The sequence below is a fragment of the Rissa tridactyla genome, chromosome 7 (assembly GCF_028500815.1).
Source record: "Rissa tridactyla isolate bRisTri1 chromosome 7, bRisTri1.patW.cur.20221130, whole genome shotgun sequence".
NCBI classification, from domain to species: Eukaryota; Metazoa; Chordata; class Aves; order Charadriiformes; family Laridae; genus Rissa; species Rissa tridactyla.
The window spans coordinates 19,161,290-19,187,148 of NC_071472.1; the positions used below are offsets into that span (position 1 = coordinate 19,161,290).

The 25,859-nt window shown below is 39.3% G+C and overlaps 1 protein-coding gene across 2 annotated transcripts in view; it reads left to right on the forward strand.

Annotated features, from left to right (window-relative positions):
- Positions 1-5,721: 5,721 nt before the first annotated feature.
- TANK (TRAF family member associated NFKB activator) overlaps positions 5,722-25,859 on the forward strand; it is a 29,905-nt gene continuing 9,767 nt past the window's right edge. For both annotated transcript variants that reach the window (XM_054209558.1, XM_054209559.1), the window contains exons 1-7: positions 5,722-5,875; positions 6,500-6,632; positions 10,473-10,619; positions 13,711-13,819; positions 14,667-14,779; positions 23,350-23,529; positions 24,817-24,893. In XM_054209558.1, coding sequence (XP_054065533.1) covers positions 10,521-10,619; positions 13,711-13,819; positions 14,667-14,779; positions 23,350-23,529; positions 24,817-24,893 — 578 coding nt within the window. In that variant the 5' untranslated portion in view covers positions 5,722-5,875; positions 6,500-6,632; positions 10,473-10,520. The remainder of the gene's footprint in view (positions 5,876-6,499; positions 6,633-10,472; positions 10,620-13,710; positions 13,820-14,666; positions 14,780-23,349; positions 23,530-24,816; positions 24,894-25,859) is intronic.

The following is a 25,859-nucleotide window of genomic DNA, read 5'->3' on the forward strand; positions in this document are numbered from 1 at the left end:
TCTATGAGTAAGAATCAAGAAAAGAACTCTGTTGAAGTCACAAAGCCATCTTTTCATTTATAAAACAATTTTTAAATTAACATGAGGAGCTGGAATAACTATATCAACAAGAAAAAGACTGCAGAGATGAATCATCCCAAAATATTTTTTCACTGTGCAGAGAAACAGAACTATTTATTTTCAAATACCACTGTAACATACAATCAAATAATGTTGAAAGGAAGAATACCAACTCCATGTGCCAGGGAAGTTATAGATGTATCTTCAGTTGCTCTATCATCTGGTAAAAATAATTAAATGGGATTTGTGTTTTCCTTAAAAAATGAAACAAAATCAAAGCATTTTACTTGCTTTCTGTATAAATTTTACTTTAGGAGGAAGCCTGTAAAGTTTATTCCATTGTACATTTTTTAACCAGGACAACATTAGCTGGTGTATATGGAGACCCAATTCAAAACTCCTGCACTAAATAAACTGCGTTAAATGGTTAGATGCTGTCACCAGCTGAAGAATGGAAAAAATCTCTAACCACTACTCTTTGTGAGGCCTTTTCCTCAAGATCTGTTTCCAATGCAGTGATCAAGAAGGTTGCCTTGCTGTGTATTTACATAGACATACCTTCTGTTAAGCTTTGTGTGCAGTTAGAATGATTACTAACAATGAAAGCCATATTATGCAGCTGATCGGTTGGTCATTGCAATTTAACTGTAAATACACTAAAACTATACACAGCATCTTTTCAGAAACCACATAAAATTCACTGGTGATCTTTAATAAACCTGCTCAAAGGTTTTATCTTTCAAATGGATATTCTAAAATAATAAGAAATAATTCTGAACAGATGTTCCAAGATCTTTTGGAGCTTCTGCAATAGTAACGTTCCCTATCCTTCTGCAGTATCCTGTCTTTTACAGGAGACTGTTTAATGTAGAGAAATTCCTACACATTTGTATCAGCACGAAGTCATTAACATAAGAACATATGCCACATTGGTTCAGACCCATCTTCTCTTCCGCAGTGGCTAGAAATCAATGCCCTGGGAAGAATAAGAACAGGGCAAACATATGTAATACTTCCTCAGAGTCTTGTCCCAGCTGCCAGCTATTTTCAGGTCAGAGAACTTCCTGAGATTGATGCTGCCTGTCTCTTTAGTTTCCCTCAGTGAATCTCTCAAGAATTTACTTGTCCAATCTCCCCTTGAACACATCCAAAATTTTCACATCCTGAACAGTTTTGACAAGAAGTTCCATAGGTATACTAACACAGGTCCATTAACTTAATGACTCTGCATCAACATCTGTCTCTTCCTTTTCCCCAAACTTTGGAATTTTATGAGACTACAGAAACAAAAATAATACCATGGAATCTGTGATCTTGCTGCACTGCATAGCTCCCCTTTTTGCAGAAGAGGAAAAGAGGCCACAAGATCCCAGAAACTAAATGTGTTATTTCAAATACATCTCTTCTTTTACTTCTTCCACTCTTACTCCACACTGACAGCCTGAATAAAGGCTTGGGATCAAACAACAACTCAACAAATAATGCAAAGCCTCCTTAGAGCAATCATTAAATTAGATACTGAATATAATGTAGCTCTATCTAAATCAGATGCCAAGATTTATTGAATTTTAACAAGGAACAGAGGGAAAAGGCCTATTCAATGTAGTTGATAACAAAATGTCTCAATTCTTTACATTGACAGGTCTAAGGAATTAATGCTTATGTGTAAAATCTCCTGAATACTTGTCTCTATGGCAAAAAGGCACTGATGCTAGAGAAAAATAATTTTCCAAGGTAAGTGTTTTCCCTACGTGGTTCAGAAATTCAGTTTCAGTATACAGTGGTTTGGGGGGGCAGAGGGGAAGACACAATAAGGATAAAACTTAAACAGAGCTCAAGGGTCTGCACAATTAAGTTCCTTTGGAGCTTAACTAAGAATCAATGAATTGGCTATTCTTCTCTAAGAAGTATTTCACCCTCCATCTTCTTGCACCCTCTCTATATGTAACACAGGTTACGTTCTATATAGATGAATAGCATTAGTTTTACAAAGCTGTTGCTACTTTCTATCAGTGTCATTATCATCACTGGCTTTTTCTTCACAACATGTTAAAAAGTATGTATTATATTCTGTACAATAGTTGCCGTTTCCAAGCATGCAGGGTCGCCTGTTCATGCGGTGCTGCCTTTTCACGCAGGGTAACCTTTCCCCAGGGTAGCAAGCCTCCAGAGATCATTGACATCACTCAAGGAAATAAGGAATGTTGCAGTGGGTCCAAAGCCAGTTTGTAGGCTGTTTCTGCTGAAGTCTCTGCTTCAGAAAATGCCTGTCTACTTGCAGCTGCATTTAGGGAAGTTCTTCAGTTGGGTATTTCTCAGTGGAAGTTCCCAGCTAATATTAGCCATAAGCAATACTGAAGTACAGAACTGCATTTCATAATCCTGTTGACACTCCTCCCAGGCAACATAAAAATTGCCTATGCTGTTCTAAAGACACGAGAAAAGAAAATCTAAACCTTTGGTTTCTATACTTTGTAAAGACAATGAGTAAATTATACTTAGGAACTTCAGCATTCAGATATATAGAAAAAGCACAAGATGAGCTACGAACTTTATAACTGTACTAACACTACTTTTACGTCACTTATAGTGCACCAAGTCTGTATGTCTACACTGTGATTAAATATTCTTTAGTTAGCTTCTGGAATCCAGGTTTTGTCTGTTACAACCTATTGGCAAAATACTTACCTTATTGGCATTGCATATATGAAGGTTTCCACAGGCTCATCAACTAACTACTCTTGCTTTCAAAAAAAAATGAAAAGATTTCAGCCTCGCCTTCCTTTTCACTACAGAATGACAACATTCAGTCTAAATTAATCCACAATTCTTCTTTCCTGACCAGGAAAGGCATTTCAAGAGCAAAATACGCTTTTTATTTTGCTAAAACAACAGCAAGAAGCTATTGAAAAAAGGGAGAAACACCATAGCGTAGGGCAGACCCTCAGCACCCAGCACCATTCCTTCGGGACCACAGTTTAAAAGTTCTGGAAAAGGTTTAAACATCTGACGTGAGCCACCTAGTGTCTGAACGGATGGCTGCATTAAGAAGTTGCAAGAAACATTTTAACCTCTTTCTGAGAGCTGCTAGAAGCCAATTTGTATTTATAAGCTTAAAATTGCATAAAGGAATCAGAGTTAAGCTTTTGCTGAAATACAGCCTTTTGGCAACTGCGGCACCACAAGACTACCTTAAAAGAATCAGTTCCTCTCGAGACCTCAGCGCAGTTTAACCAGTGAGCATGCTGTTAAAACATCAGTAAAGACCAAGTAAAATTCCTGTTATAATACCATTTCAGAAGTAATGTCAAACAGTAAGCTGTATACAGATGATATGAGGTATTTAAATAGACTGCTTGACCCACTCCGAGCAAACTTTCAGATTTTCACTCTGAAAAAAGTATCAACTTGCTGATTCCCGGCCCCCCCAAAAAAATATTTCTAAGTATAATTAGTCAAAATAAGACTCTCTGAGTCTGAAGACAAAGTGAAATAAAATAATACAGACATGAACCTCTTCACTACCACCCCCAAACTCTAGATAAGTGGTTTTCAACAGTTTTTAAGATTAGTAGACTCCTAACATCTTAAATAATTTTTCACTATACTGATATACGCTTGTTCTTCCCAGTTATCTTATGAAGAGTACATATAGGAAAGCAATTCTGCCTTAACAATGACATAAAAATGTGAAACACTGATGTGGGTCAAAAATACAGAAAGTCGTTACTGGAATAGCTGTAGGGAAGGAAATACAGAGACTGAAGAGGCGGAAGCAGAAAAAGAGAAAGAGAAAAAGAAAGCAAGATGAGGACGAAAAGGGAAAAAAATAATCGACTGTAAAGCAGAAACTGCTCTAAAAGACCAAAGTTAGAGATCAAGCTAGCTACACAATACAGGGCTTATATTATTTTCACAGGTGTTTTTCTTTTCTTCTATTTAAGAATTTATTCAAAGGGTTGGAAGTCTCTGAGAATGTCAAGATGGTTTACTGTAAAGCTTGTAATATACATCTTACTGTATTTGGGGAGGAAATGTAGTAAAGAAAAAAACACCAATGAAGATAAAGGAAAGACCAGCTTCTCTTGTGCTTTATTATGAAAGAATAATACTGATAAAGTACTAAGAGAATGATGCATGTGATTTGAAAAGTCATGTTTGTAGACAGTTGTCACTTTTGCTTTGACAGGTTTCAGACCTTCACAGCAAATTTACATTAAGTATATTTCTAGAATTAAATACACTTATATTTCCTGTAACAATTAATGTGCAATGATAGTGTTTCAGAGATGGTACGTATGTTATGGCTCTATTCAAATTCAGGTCGCCATCATCTTAGTTAATACATGTTTATCATCAGATAGCACCTGCTTGCACTTTTCTGCATATTATCCCTTTTTAAATACAGCATCAGTTAAATTATATTTACATACATTGATCTGAATTTAAGAACTGCAGGTTTTATTTCAATTGCTAACTGAGATATGCGTTACCATTTCAAGTGCAGAACTACGTGGCAAGACTGAATAAAAATTAAAAAATGTAGAAATTAAAAAAGAAACAATAGCAGCCTTTTGCACCCCTTTAAAAAAAAAAAAAAAGACCTGGTTGAATGAGACCTTAACTTGGATGTCTCACTCTGTCTCTGAAAGGGGAAATTGAATCCCCCTTTCTTGGAAACATGCTAACAGAGCAAACCCTCTCTGAACCTTACTAGTTCATTAGAACCCCACCTGAAGTTCTCAAAAGTGACTAACCAGGAAGTATATTTATTGCCTCATTAAACTATCTGCCTATAAGTCTTTTCAGTCTTAGTACAGGCCAAAACAGACCGAAAGAGCTGTTAAAGACTTAGCAGGAAGGGTAAATTGTAATAGAAATAACCTTCAAAAGAGTACAGAGAACAACGCCTGGCTACTCTTCCTGTGGGTGTGTTTGAGCTCAGACCTGGGCACACCCGGGGTAGGTAAGGTTGCCATGGCTGAAAATGCAGGTTCCCATCTGTGAGTGGGCAAAGGGACCGGTTCTGCTCTGGCGGAAGAAAGACCGCAGCCTGGCTGTGTGGCTATGGGCACTGGGGCTCAGGGGTGGCCGAGGCCAATTCAAAACCCGTAATGCTTTTCTGCAGCCGTACCCTGTGCAAGTGCGTAAGAAATGCCTCATTTTCTTCCATCAGCTCCCTCCTACACACCTTCAAGAAAAAGGTTGCACTCATACGTGTGACCTAAAGAGAGAAGGGCTTGCAACAGTAGTGAAATTAAAACTGTGTGTTTCCACTATATTCGTATCTATAAAACTAATGGCCTGAATGAATTAAATGCAGGGGGAAAAACTGGCCACCTTAGAAATCTACAAAAGCAAAAGACCCTCTGGACAGAAAGTACTTTGGGCACGAAAAATATAGTTATGCTACAAATATAAGTACAGTTATTTACAAATCACGCTGGATCATGTAAAGACTGCGACAGGAAGGGACCTGTGGAAGGCGGGAGCAGCACAGACCCTGCTTGAGGGGGGGTGCAGCGGCGCTGCCAGACCGACGGAGGGGAGCCGAGAGACGCTGGCCGGAGAGGCCAGCTTCGTGCTGCCTCGGCGGCGGGGAAGGCGCCGCGCCCGGACCGCCAGCCCGCCGCTGCCCGCGCCGGCCGCTGCCCCGACCCGCCGGGACCCAACCGGCGGAGCGGGCAGCGCCCGGCGGCCCGTCACGGGGCGGGGAGCGGCACCACAGGAAGTCAGTTCTGGTTCCTGGGTTAAGGTGCTCGGGCAGCAGCGAGCGCCCTGTGCCGGGAGCGACCGCAGGCTCCGTCAGGCGCTCGTAAGTCTGAGTCGCTTTTCAAACCCCCCCGCTCCCTTCCGCGGGGAGCGGCGGGCGCTCGGCCCAGGGGGGTGTGGGGTGCGGGACCCGGCGCCTGGCGGCCGGCTCACCGGCCGCCCCAGCCCGCGGCCCCGCCGCACTTCCGCCATCGCTCCTAGGGACGCCGGTTCCCCCCCGCCGCCGCCGCCTTGCCCGGCTTCGGGAGCGGGACGGGGGGCGCGCAGTCGGCGCCCGCGGAAGGTCCGGGGCCGGCACCGCCGCCCCCGCCGCTGCGGGAGGGCCGCGGGAGCGGGGCCAGCGGGCTCGCCCGCGGGTGGCGATCGCCCGTGGCGCGGTGGCGAGCGGAGGAGCAGAAAGAGGTGCGCCGTCTCCGGGGCAGTAGCGGCGCGGGGGGGTGTAAAAGCCCGGCTCCCCCCTAGCCCCCGTCTCTTGCCCTGGGCGCGGAGGGGCAGTCTGCGCACCCAGCGCTAGCGCTGCTGGCGGCTCCTGCTGGCGCTCCGGCTCTTCCCGCAGTCGGGCAAAGAGGGAGTTTTGTCCATTAGACACACACACAAAAAAAAAAAATTCCAACCAAACTGAAAGTGCAGTGAGCTCTCAGCCTCTCACAAATGATTACCTCAACAGGTTTCCAGTTCCCAAGATGATGGCAGTGTAACTTAGAAAATATTTCCATTGAAGAAGCTGTTTTGAAAGCAGAAATATATAGAGAAGTACTTGCTTCTGGATGGCATCTGTGTTCTCATTGAACCTATAAGAGGTAGGCATGTGTATTATGAATGAATGTGTATATACACATGATTAGCTAAAACCTTATTTTTTAGAATTTAAGGTGTTTTCTGAGGCACTATGCAAACTCAAAATGTGCCTCTCCAGTGATCTGTGGAGCTGGGATTTCAGGATGTACACAGCAGTATGTTGCTAATCTTTGTTGGGGCTTTTTTGGCATTTGACTCACAGAAAATTCATATTACTGCTGCTGGGTTTTTTCCCACCTATATTGGCAAAATGTTTCTCATTTGAAGCAAGTATTTTAAGAGCATCTGCAGGCTTCATTGGATTTGTTTACTTAAAAGTTTGTCTTACAACATTTACTATAGCCAGTTGTTTTCCAGTGTTCAGATCTTTACTCAAAGATGAAATTCTAATTCTCATTGCCATAGCTCTGGCAACACAACATTCACAGGTACTCGTATTTGCAGGATCCCCTCCTCAGACAAACTCTGGAGCTGATCTCTTTCTCTAATTCTGTCCCTCTTAGGATAAATGCAGCATTTTGTATTGCTGCATCTGTTCTGACTACATATTGCTGTTAATAATTGTGGAAGTCATTAGGATTTAATGAACATCTAGAATGCCCGTTGCTAAAGATCAGGCTTGACAACTTTGGTCTGAGTATGTTCCAATTGCTGTATGGATACAGCGTAACTAAGCCTGATTAAAATAGTGGGAATATTTGTTTGGGGGGTTGTTTTTTGTTTGTTTTTTTTTAATTACTTTAGGGTTGTTGAGTTGGTTTTTTTTCCTCCTAACTGGATGTAGGGAGCAGAGTAAATGACAAGGAACAGTTGGCAAATTCCCTGATAAATATTGATGCATATGAAAGAGAAGCAGGAAAAGGAGCCAGTTTTTCTAACTGTAAGGAGCTCTGGATATGAGATAGATAACATAAGAAGCAGTTATTTATTCCAGCAGCAGGCAGTTCGGGGTGTGACTACAGAGTAGTTTAATCCAATCTAAATCTAGACTGCTGCAGTCCTGCCCACGGCTTGTCTCATGTTCCCACTGCCTCCTTGTGTTGGTCGTGGTGCTCCAGCAGCCTCGCAGTCAGCTAGCTGCAGTTTAAATTTTGGGTTTGTTTTTTTTTTAGGGGGGGGGTGAACTTGCTTTTTTGAGGAAGTAGGGAGCTACTTTGGCACACTCAACTGTGTGGCACACAAGTGCTAATACTGGTACAAGTAAGTGGCAAAAATTCACAGCCAGAGATGGGGGAAGGCAGGAGTATCCTCTTCTGCGTGCAGACTTACATCACCGTTGCATAACCCTGACTTCGTGTTACAATTTCAAAGCCAGTGCTGCCATTGAACACGGGAGTTCTGTCTGCCTCTTGCTGATGTTTTCTGCTCCTGTGTTATTGTGCCATTTGAAATGGTCTGTGGAGCTGATATGCATTAAAACTAACACAGCAAAAATACCTTTAGCATTTAGATTTAAGCTGGATTGGTTTGCTGATAAGGTTTACAGTAAGGCTGCTTGTGTGGGAAGAAAGGGAAGGGTGAGGTGGAAGCAGAAATGAGTGTATAGGGTATGGGGGAATACAGGACCAATTCTTCTAGTTACAGTTCCTTCTTAAAGTGTCACTATTAATGACTATTATTGCCTCTTTCTTACTGCATGGAGTCTGGATTTTAGGGATCTACCAGTAAATTAGCTACCATTCTCCTTATTTTTGTCTACCAAGTAGAAAATCAGGTGCAGTGCTGCAGTTCTGCCTGTTGGATCAACTACTTTTGGTACCAACAGTCCAGATAAGCACAGAACTCTTTGTTAATACTCCCAGGCTCAATCAATCAGCAAGTAAAAGGCTGGAAGTTAGGTATATATTTTAAATACTGTTTTTTTCAAATTGAGATTTGAATTTGCATGAATTAAATTAATGCCTTCATTTTCTATGAAGTGTGAGTCATGTGGAGCTGAACCCCATTCCCTCTATTAGAAGCTGAACATAGTTTTTTAAATTCCATTGCACTCATTTTTTGAAGTTACCTTTTATATGTACAAGACACTGCCATTTATTAGGTAAATTGTTACAAGTGTCTCTGGAGAATTCCAGAAAAGTACAAAATCAACGTCGGTGCAAACTCTGCAAGTTTTTAAAGAATGTGATAGGTGAGAGCACACTTTCAGTAATTTTCAACCATAACAATATCCTTCTGCAGTTCAGTACCTACCCCTGAAGTCAGCTGTAATATCTGATTTTATTCATTGAACTGCATAAAACAGTCCTTCGTTTGAAACTGTAAAAAAGCCTACCCATTTATTAAAGATGTGCCCCAGGTATTAGAATGAATATTCCAGTTAGTGGAATATTCCTCTTTGGGGGAGGAAGGGGGTGGATGAAGTAGCCTGGGTTAGTAACAGTGCTTTGAGACACTATGCATGGACCTGAGATCATAAACTACTAAACTAGTGTTCAGAGAAAAAAAATAACACAAAAACCGTTCGTATGAAACAATGTAGGCGTTTCACACATAACTTATAAACTTGGATTTCAGTAATACTTGTTACATCAAAGGATCCCTAAATGATTCCAAGCTGATAAGGAATTCACTTTGCTACTAATAAAGTACAGCCAGGCTGGAGTTGAGATACAATTGCTCTTGCAGTGCCACTAATCTTTAAAATAAAGTTTGCAGGACAAAAAGGTGTGACAATCATACGGCAGTCTGTTGCACCTTCTAGGAAAGTCAAACCACAGTTCTGTATTCAGGCTCTATGATACGGAAGATATTTAAGAGCAAGGAAATGAACAAAAGCTCAAGCTGCAGTCCTTAGAATATTGACCAGGGTCCAGGACAAGTTATCCTCATACTCTGCTTGCTTGGCTTATCCTCTTCTGACTGCACTGCTTTCCTTAATAGTATCTGTGGTTTACGCATAATCCCAGAAGATAGTGAGAGATGATAGTGGCTGTCTGTACTGTGAGGTAACCGTGCTTTAAATATCGTAAGAGTAGATGTGAATTACTGCTTTTTTATTTTTCTTAATGCTGGTACTTTTGGGGGGGTTTTTTGAGACTTCATGAACCTATCCTCTACTGTACTTGCATTATGATAAATTTTTAGCTTAAAATTCATGTCATATATTACTATAGAAGCAAAGCATTCTGTGTTTGCAAAGTTCACTCTGTCTTGAAATTGAAGTCTGTGGCAATTAATAGTGTTGTCTTATGTGTCGAAGTTCATGAGCTGTATTTTCAGGAATTGTTATTGAAATTGTTCACAAAGTGTAAAAAGTTGATAACATTGTGTGAAAAGGTCTGAGTCTTGCTAATTCTTACTGGTTGGTACTACTGATTTTTAGATAAAAGGTGTTTTAATTCACCTCATAGTGTTGCTTGTGTTGCCATTTTCAAATATGGCATAGAATAGGATAGGTCCACATGACCTAATGTTACTGAGCTTTTTCTTTTTATTGCTTAATGCCAAAAACTGAGTTTTGTTTTTTAATGCTATCTGTTATTTCATAATTCAGTAAAGATAAAACTGTTGGAAATGTCATAAAACTGGTGATCTGCACCAATTGTAAGTCCCAGCTCTCAAATGCTGTAACTACACGTACTTTTACGCATTCTGTACATCCAGAATTTGATTCAGAGTTAACCTGCTTTTATTTGGCTTTTGTTTAAACCTATCCCTGGACACAAAATTAAATGTTGAAGTGAACGGAGCTATAGTTCAAACTATTATGTGAATTAATGCTCAGACATACCGCACATATTACTTGAATTTGATGTTAATACAAGTCATGTTATACATGTTTTTAGTTACATACTTGTGTTTCTTAGCGTTCTCTCTTTTTCCTTCTGATTACTTTTCAGGTCTGTTAACTTGACCATCTTTTCAGTGATGAAACAACATTGGGAATTATGGACAAAAACATTGGAGAGCAGCTTAACAAAGCTTATGAAGCCTATCGACAAGCATGCATGGATAGGGACCATGCTGTGAAAGAACTACAGCAAAAAGTATGTGTTGGGTTCTGAATTGTATCTTTAAAGCCATCCTTCCCATGGAGGATTGTGGTACATGCAGATTTCAGTTTCACTTTAGCTATGCGCACTTTAGTGCATCTGTTGAGGTTGGAAATTGCCGGTATGAAACCAGGCCAGTACGCTAGAGAGTAACTCATTAGGCTGTGAAGGTAGTGGTAGGTGGTTTTCAGGTTTTTGACCTGTAATTTTTTTGTAGTTTTAAAGGTGAGAAGAGTGTTTTCTGTTTTGGAGGATTAATGAAGTCTTCCAATGTAAACAGCGAAGATGTATATAAAATTTAACTAGCTTTAATGAAGTGCTTTCTGAAATTTACTGTGTTTTATTTAAAAATTACTTTTTAAATTATTAATATAAATAGCTTAAATCATTTTTGTGTTACTAAGAAGATATGCCATATGAATTACCAGTTTAATATGTTAAGCACTGTGCAAGCTATTAAGATGAGGTTTTGTGTTGAAACATTTATAACAAACTTACCTTAAAGAATAACTATTGATTTTTTTAAAAAACAGACATCTGTACAATTATTCTTTAATCATGAATTAACAGAAAGATTCTGGAGGCAGTCTGACCAGTAAGGAGCAGCTTTGAATTTTTACTTAGTCAACCAAAGCTCCTCTAGGACTTATCATCATGTATGCCAGTATATTGCAAAGCTATCAGCTTTGAGCTGAGTTTTTATCATGCATGTTCTGCCCAGCAATGGAACCTCTGTTATAGGAAGGCTTGAATGCTTCCGATACTGCAGAAGTGGTAGGCTGGGACTTCGTTCAGGGGCAGATGAACCATACTTAGTGTCAAGTTATGGAAGCAGTAGTAGAATTGGGAGCAGGAAAAGGTCTACTAGAGAATGTTCTGGTATCTGGGCACAATCTTGCCACCCCCTTGCATGGCAAAATAAACTAGCAAAGGCATTGAAGAACAGGTATCAAGTCAGTCGTGTGTGCAGTCACCCAGCTGTGCAGTCTGTCTGCATTGGTAGTCTGTTGCAGCAGCGCTGGTGCAAATCTGTAGCCTTTTCTGTACTTAACAAGCACAAGTAGCGTGTCAGTACATTTTGTAACTAACTTAACAAAAGGCAACACATTTTAAAATGTTTGGGAGTCTTTTAAATTCTGTCTCTTATGATGAAGAATTAGTTTTTTGAAGGAAAACCAGTCAAGTTAATACTCCTGGGTCATCTAACAGTACATAAAAGAAACTTCTGCCCAAAAACCAAGGCATCAGGTACAAGGTCAGATAGCCCTTCTAAAGGCTATGGAAGAAAACCAGAGAAGGGTGTGAGATCATCAGTGTTAAGGGAACTAAATGCTTGCAAGATATCTCTCTGCATTTTCTCAGGTTCAGAAATTAAAAATGAAAGCCTTTCATAAAGGTTTACTACCAGTTCAAATCTTTGTCCCAATCAAACTTTCAGTAGTTGGATTTCATGACTTCCAAAAAGAACAAAAGTATTTTTTCAAGAAGAGTTGATGGTTTATTAGTTGGGTTTTTTTTTTTTGTTTGTGCTGTTTTTCAGGTTTTTTTTAACCAAACTCCTGGTTTTTGAATGACCTTTGTACAACGCTTTACTCATTGTGTGGCCTTCACACGTTGTTGGATTGTCCACCATTCTGTTGTTAACAGTTTACTACTTAAGTTACCGATAGGCCACTTGTTTTGCCAGTCTCTAGAGCTGGGAGCCATGTCAAGCACACAGAAGCCAGAGTCATCTCGGCCAGATGGTGTTTGATACAGATGGATGGTTGGTTGTCATGCAGATCTTCTAGTTGGTAACTTGTTGCTGCCATCTGACTCAAGGAATAATTTGTGCACACTGGCTGTCAAAAGCATCTTCTCTTCTGTCTGTTTTAGCTGTCATGTCTGTGCTCTGTACAGAAGTGTTGACAAGACATTGCTGTTGTACATTTTCAATTTGGTTCTCAGTGATTTTTCTGCTTCATGAGGTCTCTTATAGCTGCTGGAGTGTACTGCTCTTTGATTACTTTTTTTTTTTTTTTTAAATAAACTCTCATAGTACAACTGCTACCTGTCCTTTTAAAATAAATTTTGCTTGTAGATTTTTTCCTGCCTGCTTTACAGACAAACACATTGGGCAGTAGAGGGGTGTGGAATTTAAAGCTGACCGAGATTTGAGAATTAGATAGCAGTATGTGTAAACTATGAATAGACACGAAAACAATGCCTAGTCTTGTTCCAAATCATGACTGTTCAGTAATAAACATATTCTTAATTTCAGAAAAATTCAGTGCATTGCCATAAGTTTCTTTGCTGGAACTTCCCAAGTTTTCTTGCTTGTTTGTAGCACTACCATAACTGTAACATTAGGCATGTGCTAATGAAATAATAGTTTTTGAATATTAGCATCTTCCTGACACCTGGCCATTTGTTCAATTAACTGTCTGTCTAACAATATTTATACACTTTGGTGAAATGTGAGCAGTCTTATTAGGCTCTGTATGGCCTGTTTATAGCATGAGATGGAGTATGGCTAGATGAAGAATGGGGCTGCTTCCTTGCTTCCCCCCCGCCCAGTCTGCTACATTCAAAGGAACAGGCAAAAGTCTCTTCATAGGCAATTAAAGTTATTTACAAAATATCTGTGTATGGAATAAGCAACCTTGTTGTTTTCCATTTAAAATCTATCTTTTTGAAAGCCTGTATTTATATCATTTCTTTGTTAGAAAGTTTGGGGGAAGAAAGTTACTTCTTTCTATAGATAAACTAACTGACCAGCATTCTGAAGAATATTAAAATTCTAATTTTAAAGCTGATGTGTTCTATGCCTATGAATGAAGAATCCTATACTTAAAAGTTATCCTATTCTTTAAAACTGCCATAGGTGAAACAGTTACTGAAAATCAGGATTTATTTCCTATAATACCTTTTCTAATCAGGGCAGTCTCAAAAATATGGACTTGCCAAAGGTGACTGTAGTTGGGTTTTCACACAGAGGCCCACAACTACAATTATCTTTAAAAATCAGAGCTGCTTTTTATATGCCAAATAGCAGACCCCTAGTCAAACCAGGATAAGATTAATGCTAATTATATTGTATTTGCAGACAGAAAACTACATGCAGCAAACACGTGAACAGCAGGAAAAGATAGAGCTTCAAAACAGCATTATTGCAAAACTGAAATCACAGTTAGCTGCTCTGAATGCTAATAGAGGTATGTACTCCAGTTTGCACATTATTTCTTTTTATGCTGTGTTGCATTGATGAATAGTTCTGACTTTGTTGCTTCAGTTTTTACAATATACATCTCTCAAGGCAGTATCATACTTTTCTGTGAACGTGAGAGTTAACACAAATGTGCAGTTTCAAAAGCTATTTATAAAATGCAACACTTCTGAGGTCTCTCTTTATCCTCTTCAAGAAATGGTGAGATTTTCTTTGGATGTAGAACCTGCTTACACTGAAGCCAATAAAAGTTATGAAAATATGGGCTCAAATCATTCACTAGAATTAAAAACAGAATTGATACATATTAATTTTACAATTATCTGTTAATAAGTTTAGCTCAGGTTGTTCTAGATGTGAGTGCCATGGTTATATGTCTTTTATGTTAGATGAGTCTTGTGATGGTTATCTTGTTGGATAACCAAAGCTTTATAGGCAGGTAATTCTCTTTCAAATCAAATAGTCATTGATGGATAATTTTCCACTGTTTGTCTGTATTACATAAATAAGAGAAAAGAGTCAAAGTAACCATGTGTTAATCTGCCATGCTCATTAAATATTTATTCACGCTAGCCTAACACTCCTGGTTTTCATAAATACTAGCAAAGTGGTTGGCTTTTATTTTTAAGAGTACATGTACGTTCCTTATTGCTGGTTTAGTCTTGCATTGTCTCTAAGCACAGATCAGGGCTTCTCTTGCTTGTTCAATATGAAGGTTTGCTCAAAGAAAATAAAGAAGTTAATATAAGCCTAGCTTCTTTTAATTTTGCTTGTACTTAGAAGCTGGCTGGGGAAAAACACAGTAACAATTAGCTGCCTGTTGTTTTTTTTTTAAGGTAATGCACATCCCTACATTCTGATGCATGAAGACATTGAAACCTCCAACTTATCTTTCAGCCAGCTCTCTGAAAAACTGAACATAGCAAAACAAAGAGAAAAACTCTTAAAGGTATGGTCGCCTGCAGTATGTTTAACATAAGAACACATTTGTTCTGTGATTATACTATGAGAACATAAAGAGATAAGAGAGATTTTTACTGGTGCCTTTGAACTGCACTTCTTCTAATCAAGATCCTCACCTGAAGTGCATGAGTGTTGTGCCACTGCGGTGTACTTAGGTGAACTAAGCATCTATCTTTGATCCTTCACAGCACAATTGCTGTTTGGCCATCAAGCTCCCTAGAATAGTTTTGATTATAAAGTAGGAACTTACTTGCTTATTTATTTCTTAACCTGCCAAAACCAGTGGTCAAGAAGGGGTTTTCTCTTTCTCTCACAAGAGCTTTTCATATTGCAACCAGTCTGTGTATTTTTGCAAGAAATGGAGAATCTGCACTCAAAAAGTGATAGAGTCTGGAGATGCTGATGATTTGTTTGATTTTTTAAATAGCCAGTTTTAATACAATGTCTCTTCTGCCCCTCTTGACTGACATAACACCAAGATTTTCACTACAGCCTGTTGAGAATAACAGGAATAAGAATAAAGCAATAGTGCAGAAATACTTTGAATTAATTTTGCATATTGAGCAAAGACAGTGACAGAGACGCACAAAGTTGCATTGTTCTTATCCTAAGTCATCCTACAGTGTTTTTGGAGAACTGTCTTGTAACATAAAATCTCTTAATTTTGAATTTGAATGTCCATAGCAGTGACCCTGTAAGGGTCATAAGACGACCCTTATATGAAATCAGGCATTGGATTTATAAATAATTAATTTCAGGATTTGTTCCCTAAACCTGAGCTATAAACAAATTAATTATGCTAAATTCTCAGAAATGCATTTTTTAATCAGAAATGTTAATTTAAAAATAATTTCATTGGATGACTGTTGCTTGCTTAATTATCTTGAAGGAATCTCATGTGAGCCTAAGCCTTTGCAAACATTGTAAACATACTGTTACCAAAGATTTATATATACTCCTTTTTATTTTAAAAAAGTCTTTATATTTCTACACTAGAATCTGTAATTACAAGATGTCATTTCTTCCCTAATCTTTGCATTTCTTTGGAATACAACACAGCTGAAGGGTTAATTCTTTGATGGAGCATCTTTGCAAAGATGCTGTTTTGAGTTGGATAAAAATTATGTCTTATGGCTGCACATAGAGCCCTGACCAAGTCTAATGTTTCATACTCTTCTTTCTGAATGCTTGCTCAAAGACAATAGTTTCAAGTAACTCAGTCATATAATGGCTAGGAGAAAGGAAGATATGTTTTCTGCTGTTCTCTTGGGGAAACACTGAGAAATTACATGGTCTATACTGAAGATTACAGACAATGCATGAGAAGCTGGAATCATTATTTTAGGGGCTATTTTCTTAATGGAATATAAGTTATTTGTCTTTATCTGCATTTTTTTGTGTAGTCAGTTATTGCAGTTACATCTCTGCAATAGGTAGTTCATATAGATTTTGTTTCATCTGTGCCACGAACAGAAATATTTTGGGTATAACTCCATGCAGAGTAAACTACGCAGTCTGTCTGCGTTTAAATACAGGCTTAGTGCTATGCGATTAAGGTCTCTTCAGAGGGGATCAGCAGAGATCTAAACCCAAGCGAAGTCAGGTTGACCCAGCCTATTCTATGTTCCTATTATTGGGAATGTAGTAGCTCTCAAAGCGTTGAGAGCACGGACCTCGAGGAACGCATGTTTGACTGGCCCAAGGCTGGCTTCTGCAGAGGCACACGGATATCTTTGCACCATTCTTCCGATATAAGGAGGATCCTAATGTTTGGTGTTGTGCCTAGTTAGCTTACGCTAACCTGGCAAGAGTGATACAAAGATGTCCAGACAGCAAAACAGAGGTATGCACACTTGTATTAGCTCTGGCTGTGTCTTGGCCATGCCATTCATGGGCTGGCTATGGGTGGAGATATGCAGCAGTCTCTGTACGCAAGTCCTCATTTTATTGAATAAACTCAGAGGAGAAGAACCATATAACCCCATCTTCCTGTTGAAGATGATGGAAAATTAATTGTATTGAGATATGTTTTTGTGGCAGCTGCCAATTTTTGTACTTTTTAAAGGAAGAACTTTTGATGGATAAAAAGGTAGACTGCATAGAATGAATGTATGGAACAAGTTGGGGAAAATGAACAGTAGCGAATCACCAGGACCACATCAAGTTAACCTAAGAGTTCCCACTTCTCTGTCTTTCTGAATAAATGAAGTAAAAAAAAAAAAAAGGGGGAAAAAAATTGATGTGCCATATTCAAAAAATAAAAAAGCAAAACGGAGACAATTCTTCACAGGATAGGTAGTCAACCACTGGAAAACTGGACAACTTCATGGAAGAGAAATTTGTGCAGAGTTAATAAATACTTAGAAACTATTACTAAGAAGGTCCAGGAATTTATTTAAAGATGTATCCTGAATGCCTCCTGTTTTCTTGTACTCTTCCCTAGACATCATATTTTGACATCTGTTAGACCAAAAATCCATCATCCTGTCACTGACCCAGTATAGTTGTCTTGTATGTAATTCAATAAAGTATTGGCTTTGTCAGGTATTGAAATTTGGAAGCTCCAATATTCTATTTGAAAGCCTGTGTTTTTCTAATCATTTTCTATCCACATTCTGCTTTAAATGAAATAAATGTCTACAGCCATTCTCCATTACTGCATCAACTGCTTCCAAATAATAAATTATTATTACAGTCCTTAAGTTAAAACGTTGCTGTTTCTTCCTGGCCTTCCTTGAAACTCAGAGTCTTTCGTGGCTGGAGGTGCTTGGGTTTATTGATACCTATTGAAACTGTCTTTTGCTAAGTCCAATGGGATTTCTCAGTGGACTGTGGTCTGTCCTCCAGTAAGTTAATAGAAATCCTGAATCGATTGTAATAGGTGCATGGTTAGAGCTTAAATTTCAGAGGCTTAAAATGAGGGAGAGGTTAGCTTTTCTGGGTTTTCTAGTCAGTGGCCATACTTCTGTATTTCACCTGCTGTTGTCAAATTCTGTTGCCAATGTGTCATAAATTTATTTTTTTTTTGTTCACATTCATCTTCACGGAAAGAGGTGAGTGGACCAGATTGGCTGGGTGGTCAGTACCAAATTAAATACAAGATTAACAGATTTTTTCAGTCCCCTGCTTGAGGAAACCAAAGAGACCTAAATTGCTGCCTGTTTATGAGTACAGCCTGGCTAAACTTTATTAACTAGGTAGAATGTGGATCCAGTTACTGTTTCAGAGCCAAAGCCGCCCAGCAAATAGAAAACCTTAGTATGCAAATTACACAGTGTCAAGTAAAGCTTCTCTGCGTGCTGTTTTTAGCGCAGAGTCAGCCATCAGAATCCTTGTAAACTCCATAAAACATGAAGCTAAAGTCAATACCTGTGATAAGAAAACATGCTCATGTTCTTATTTTCCTAGGTCAAGAACCACAGTATTAAACACCATGTGGAGTTTGTTGATCAGAATTTCTTGTGCCATGGAAAAGGGGAAGAAACTGTGTGTCAGGAATCAATGATGCATATGGTGTACAAAACTGTTCATCCTTCAATAAATGCTTAGGTCTTTTTTTTTTGTGCAGGACATAAGCAGAGGAATAGCAGATGTATGGTAGTCATCTTTGTGCTCAAAATTATGGTGCTAAAATATTTAAGTAACTTAAGAGCAGCTACTGCAGTGCTTTTGTAGAGTTGTGTGTTCCAGTCAATACCAGCTTCTCTAGTATCACTTTTGTTTCCTGTCTTTGATGCAAAGAAAGCTCTACTTCATGACTTTATGCTAGCTGACAATTTTATGCATTTAGTTGTTCTTTGCTGCTAGTATGATGTATGCAGTAGGATTAGTTAGGCCCTGCTACCTGATATAAGAAATTCTGGTATCGATAGCCTTTTTTCTTATTGCTTCATCTGTTTCAGCTGTCTCTACCCAGTAGTAAAGAATAGTTTGTGGTTAAACTGTTTAAAGTTACAGTTAATATTCTCTGCGAGCACTTACAGTAGTTCATCAGTTGAATAGTATTTTTCCTTGAAATCATCTGACAGTTTGTTTATTCTGGGAAGCACACTTCAGGGAGAAATAAAAGGACCTGCCTTTGCAGCAGTACAGTCTGGGGACTGACTGGCCGTGGAGCAGCTCTGCTGGAAAGGAGCTGGGGTCTTGTTAGACAGCAAGCTGAACAAGAGCCAGCAGTGTGTCCTGGCAGAAAAGAAGGGCAGCAGCGTCCTGGGCAGTATTAACAGGAGCACAGCTAGCATGGCTAGGGAAACAAGGATCTCCCTCTATTCGTCATTCATTGGACTGCATCTAGAATGCTACATCCAGTTTGGGGACCACCGGTACAGGAAAGACATTGATAAACTAGAGTGAGTTCAGCAGAAGCCCCACTGAGATAGTTGGGGGCTTGAGTACATACCCCATGAGAAGAAGCTGCAGAAACTGGACTTGTCCAGCCTGGAGAAGAGATGGCTTCAGGAGAAGGCAATGGCTTTCCAATACCTACATTGCAGTGATCAGGCAGATAGGGCCAGGCTCTTAACAGTGGTGCATGACAAGAGGATGAGAGACAATGGGCAGCTAAAACATGGAAGGTTCAGACATAAGGGAAAACTTTTCACCATGAGGACATCCAGGCACTGGAAAAGGTTGCCTGGAGAAGTTGTGCCATCTCCATCCTTGGTGAATTCAAGACCAAACTGAGTAACCTGATCAGACATCATACCTGACCCTGCTTTGATTAGGAGCTAGAGAAACCTTGAGGTCCCTTCCAACTTGAATTATCCTCTGATTCTATAAAGCCTCTCCGAAAGAAAAGATACTGATCTGTTCATAATACAGATGTAACCTCTTTGCTGGTTGCCAATACCAGCATGCTTAAAAGATCCATTGTGTGGCCAAGTACGTAACTGAGCAGGTATGACCTGTGTGACATACTTATTTGTCATGGCATTAGCTTTATAACTTCAGCCAGTTTATAAATGTTACCACATTGTTGCAAACACCCAAACTCAGTCAGTATTGGAAACTGTAAGATCATCGAGCTATGAAGGGCTGTGTTATTGAAAGATCCCAAAAGGTGTAATCATTTCTCCACTGTTTTTCCTGTTGTGATATCCTGACTGTGCACAAAAATGATTATTTACATCAATATATACTGATACATCTTCATTGCAGTGTGTTGCGTGGCTCTTCTCACATTGGTTCCCATGTGGCTTCTCTCGTTGCTTGCTTAAATCTTGTCCCTGCTTCCTACAGGAGAATGTAGGAGAAATGCAGTCCTCCCAGATATCTGAAAGCTTTTGAAAGCCGACATGTTATTTGGAGCTATAATAGTCCCAAAGAGATCAATTATCTGTGTGCAGACCAATGCTGTATCACAGACTCAGTGAAAGAGTTACTGTCCTTAAGATGGAGTTGTTCAAGGGCAAGTGTTGTGTTTGACGTAAGCTTTTTCCTAGGTGTTTGGATTTCCAACAAATCATTTTCAAAGGAAAATACAGGAGAAGCTGCATCCTATTAGCTTTTTGAATGGGAAATGGAATTTGACCATGGAATGGTCAGACTAGATATAATGAAGACATTTTTTACAATGAGGGTGGTGAAACACTGGCACAGGTTGCCCAGAGGGGTGGTAGATGCCCCATCCCTGGAAACATTCAAGGTCAGGTTGGACAGGACTCTGGGCAATCTGATCTAGTTGAAGTTGTCCCTGCTTCTTGCAGGGGGAGTTGGACTAGATGACCTTTAAAGGCCCCTCCCAACTGATTCTAATGTTTGGGAACCCTGTGACCAAGTAATGGCTCTATGGTAGCTTGGGGTCTGTGAATGCACACCATAGAATATCACCCCCTTCCCATTCCTGGAATGGCAAAAAGCAGTTCCCCATACCATAGCTACTGTGACTTTGTAATCTTTAAAGAACATGGAAAAGGTAAATAGTTATAAAATTATGTTCAGCATCTGGCCCTTCTATAACTTTCTTCAAAGTATTTTCAGATCTCTTAAGAATACTTTTATGCGTGTCTCCATGTCCTCTTAACATAAGTTGTTATTTTTTTCCCCACATCACTAGATATGATTGTCTTTTCTCATTCATCAGATGCTTCCTTAACTTGCTTTGAACTTTCTATGCCTCATAGTACTGTAATTCTTCCTAGTGTTCTTGTTGTGCCATTCGAGAAAATGAAATCTAGCTGCTGTAGCATCAGTTATAGAAGATGATGTATGGGTTCTTTAGCCTAAAAGCTTCAGTCTTGTTTGTTTGTTTTTTTCGAGAACTATACAAAAAAAAATTCTCCTTTTTTTTGTCTTTTGCTGTTTCTTTGTGGCTTTTTTTTTTCATCTGCTTCCCTGGATTCTTATCTACCATGATGTATACAGATTCCACGCTAGAAGAGTATAGAAAATGTTTCATGATCTGTCCTAGAACTCTACATATATTGCCCACACCACCTGCCAGAAGTGCAAATCATGGAGGAAGGGTTAGAATTAAGGAAGTTAACAACACCTAAAGCAGAAATACCATGTCAATTCAAAGATTGAAAGAATGGGATATGTAAGATCTGCAGATGATGGTGAGAGAGGAGTTTTGCTGGGATAGAAACATCCCATTTCTAGACAACGTTTTGAACCCACTAAGCAGAAGAGGCTTAATCTTGATCCCTGAGATACCAGCCAAGTCCAGAGTTGCGTTGAAGCTCGTAGGTTTATTCTTCAAAGTCACAACTGACACTAAAGAAAAAAACAAATGCCTTCAAAGCCATTTTTCTGTGGGTTTTTTATCCAGCTAGTATAACTTTTGGAGGCTAAACTGTGTGTCAGCTGCGTATACACGCATGCGTGCTTAACCACCCAGTATGTCTGTAGAGTGGCTCTGGACCTGTCCCTACATGGCTGTCATTGTCTAGTAGAGTAGCCCTACCTGCCTAATCTCCAAAAGCACAACCTCACCCTAGTTAGGTCCCATTTGTAAATAAAACAAAATGTTCTTGAACAAGCACTTATTTGCTTCTTTCCTCTTCACCTTGCCCTACCTATCTGCAGACTACCTCACTGCGTTTCACTTACTTCTTGCATAGTTAACCCTTTGGGCTTACTTCTCTTGCAGAGACAGTTGGGGCTTCAGGCCACTTTTTGTTACACTTGATACAGTTCAAGATCAGTGTTTCTATAGATTTCATAAATTGACAGATAGAAGGTTTTCATAGCCACAGTTTTTAACCATAGGTTGTTTCGTGAAAATTATTCGAGGACTATCTTTGTGCATATAAAAAAAATTGTTCGTTATATTCCTCTTCATTCCACCAAAAAGCCCACATACATAAAAATTCAATGAATTACCAAATAGATAGTTAAAGTGGAGCCAGCCACTGCTTTTTATTTCACAAATCTTAATAGCATTGCAATATTTGCAATGTAATCCTGGTGATATATACAAACTGGGGGACGAGCGGCTGGAGAGCAGGCCCACGGAAAGATATCTGCGGGTTTGGGTTGATGGCAAGTTGATATGAGTCAACAGTGTGCCCTGGCAGTCAAAAGGGCCAACCACATCCTGGGGTGCATGAGGCAGCGCATAGCTAGCCTGTCAAGGGAGGTGATTGTCCCACTCTGCACTGCACTGGTGTGGCCCCACCTTGAGTACTGTGTGTGGTTTTGGGCACCTCAATGTAAGGAGGACATCAAACTATTAGAGTGTGTCCAAAGGAGGAGGGCGACCAAGATGGTGAAGGGCTTCAAGGGCAAGATTTATGAGAAGCAGCTGAGGTCACTTGATTTGTTCAGTTCAGAGAAGAGAAGGCTGAGGGGTGACATCACGGCAGTCTACAGCTTCCTCATGGGGGTGGGCAACAGAGTGGATGGTGCCGGTCTCCACTCTCTGGGGACCAGCAATGGGACACAAGGAAATGGAATGAAGCTGCGTCAGGGGAAGCTCAGATTGGACATTAGGAAAAGGATCTTCACTGAGAGGGTGGTCAGTCACTGGAACAGGCTCCCCAGGGAAGTGTTCATGGCACCAGGCCTCTCAGAGTTCAAGGAGCATCTGGACAATGCTCTTAGTCATATGGTTTCATTTTAGGCAGTCCTGTGAGGAGCAGGGGGTTGGGCTCGATGATCCTTATAGGTCCCTTCCTACTTCAGATATTCTGTGATTCTGTGATTCTGTTCTTGGGTCTGCTCAAAAATTAAGGTAGCTACAGAATATCACCTTCTTCAATATTGTTTAAGATTGATTGAAATTAATGAAATATTATTTTATATACTGTACATACAATATATTGTACATAAAATGTTAATGTCAATGATATAGTGAGCGAACCAAGAGAGTATCTTTATTTTTTATAAACATTAATATGACTTTCATAAATTCAGAACATACAGTTGTTTTGAGTAATCATCTATGATAAATTATGTCTATGTGTAGTGGTAGAAGTCTTTACTAACAGTTTAAAATTAATTAACTGGCCCTTACTTATGTTGCAAAAGCTTATTTTATTCTTGGCTGCTGAATAGTGATATTCCACAGGCCTCAATTCTATTAGTTGTATTGATGTTTCTAAAATAATTTTTTAGGAACAGTTAGAAAGCGAGAGCATGAAGTTGAAGCAACTTGAAGACAAAAACAATCAAAAGGAAAGGAAGCTTTTATCTATTATTTCCAACCAAGAAGATAAAATAAGAACTCTGAAAAGCAAATTGAAAGAATTAAATGAAGCACAAAAGGGTATACAGATGCCAACGTATAAAAGGGAGGTAAGATAAGAAACCAAGTTGAGATAAAATGAAAAACACTAACATTTGTAAATTATTACTTCTTTCAAACATGTTTATACTAATAATTCTAAGAAACTGATCTTAAATTTTAGCATTATATAATTACTAGGAAATCATTAAAATATGTAAAGCACATAGGGAACACCGAACTATTAAATACATATTGGTTGTTAATTGTGTGTTAATCATTCTATGTTATGTCATTAAAATTTCAGTGTTTGTGAAAACTCCAGATTAGCATTTCTGTTTTATAATTTTCAGTTGGAAGTTTTCATGAAGATTGAGTTGATTTTTTCTCTTTTATGACACCCTATTTTTGTCACAGAAGAGTATCCAGAGTGCTATTCTGTCCCTGTGGGATAGCTAGAGTGCAGTCATGGATGTGAATCTAACCACGTAACCACATTTTAGTTAGCTAATTTAAAGTGAACGTAGATAAGGGGAGGAGCACAGCAACACATAACTTGTTGCTATTATACTTGCCAAGCATTACTTAACTTACCGTGGTAAGCATTTCCAACCCGTGTTGCTAGGTGTAAGGCAGCTCAAACGTGTCTACGGGAGCCGCAGCGGCACTTTAGTGCAAGGTAAGAAAGACAAACCTGGAGGCTGTGGGTCTGTGATTGTAAACAATGTATCATTGCAGTCAGCTTATTTGGCAGACATATGATCAAGTTCTGTGTCTGATTTGGAGCACATATGAACTACCCAGGCCATCTGGTAATGTAGATCTAGTGGAACTGCAGCTTAATGACTGGTTATTATAAAAACTTTCCTTAATGCCTGGCAGATTTAAAACTGTGTAATACTAGAGTTAACCACAAGGTGGTAGTCAAAGTTAATAACTTATTTAAAAACCTGCTAAAACTCTTGACATATTAGCTTGTGATGTGTTCATTGAAAATTTCAGTGAATAAATTGATTTTTAATAACTAAAATAGCTGGATACCTCACTAACAAGCCTATACACAATATGTAATATTACCTTATACACGACTGAAACAGAATGACAGTCAAGCAATATTCTTAGAACCGGTTTCCTTTCAAGGGAGTATGAGCAGAGGAATGCCATACTGAGTTGCTAAGTTAAACTAAAAATAGGAATTTCACACAAACAGTAAAAAACTGTTTTTGTCATTTTGTGAATGTTTTGAGAGCTTCCAGAAGGACTAGGTGAAGGATCCCGTGATATTTTTATTCATACCAGGGTGAAGAACAGAATTAATATGCTAACCTGTGATCAATATTTTCATCTTTTACTTCAAGGTGAAAAGTAAGAAAATTGTTCCAGGTAATCCTGAATTATCTCTAGGGATCTTGGGTATTTCGCCTATGCCTGAAAGGTAAATACTTTTGCAGCATTTTTTAAATTTGCTTTTAATTGTCTTTTCTGCTATTAAACAAGACCAGCTGCTTCCCTCTTTTCTACACAGTACCTTAAAAAATGGATGGGGGAGGGAAGGGGGAAGCAGCAGCGGTCAAAGAGGCAGTGTGGGAAGATAATAAAGCCAGCAACTATATGGAATTATAGCTGAGGCTTTGCAAGTATGTAAGCATAAGCTGGGAGGAAGAAAAAGAGCCACTTGGTTCAGCAGGAGGTTAAACTCTGTGGGAAACAGCAGCGGATGTTAATGCTGGGGTTTGGATAAGCATTAACTCCCTTGCGTTAACTCTCTTCAGAAGAGGAATGTACAACCGTAATGGATTAACTGATGGCAGCACAGCAGAGGAGCCTGCTGCGCTGCCAGGAGGAGGTCTGATAGACAGCATGAAGAAATAATTCTTGGCCAGATCCATCCTAAATGAGAGAGTTTGAAACCAGGTTTATCTATAAGCTGAAGCCAGACAGCCCTTGCTATGACCAAGGGACCAAAAGCAGTATATTTCTTACACAAGTATTCCCTCTTCTGCCAGTGTTTTGGGAAAAATATTGACCAAAGTCTTAGGTTTGTGTTTTTCACAGGATAGGCAGTAATACCACTTTTAACAATTTTGCTGAGGTCAAGTAGAAGATTCTCTAGGAGAGTATTAGGGAAAAGTATCATAAACTCTTGCTGTTTTCTTATACTCTTGCCTAGGCATCTGCTTTTGGCCACTCTCAGACATAGGTTGGGTGAACTACGTCGATCTTTAGTCTGACTCTCTACTGCTTTATGATAAGAAAGAGAGGAAATAAGACTGTGATGTGATGTGATGTGATAAAGACTTCTTTGTCTTTACTGATTTATATCTAAAAAAATGAAAAACCTTTACCTGTCTTCTGTCTCCCTCCTCTCAAATAGCTCCCTTACTAAAGTAAAGTTCTTGGA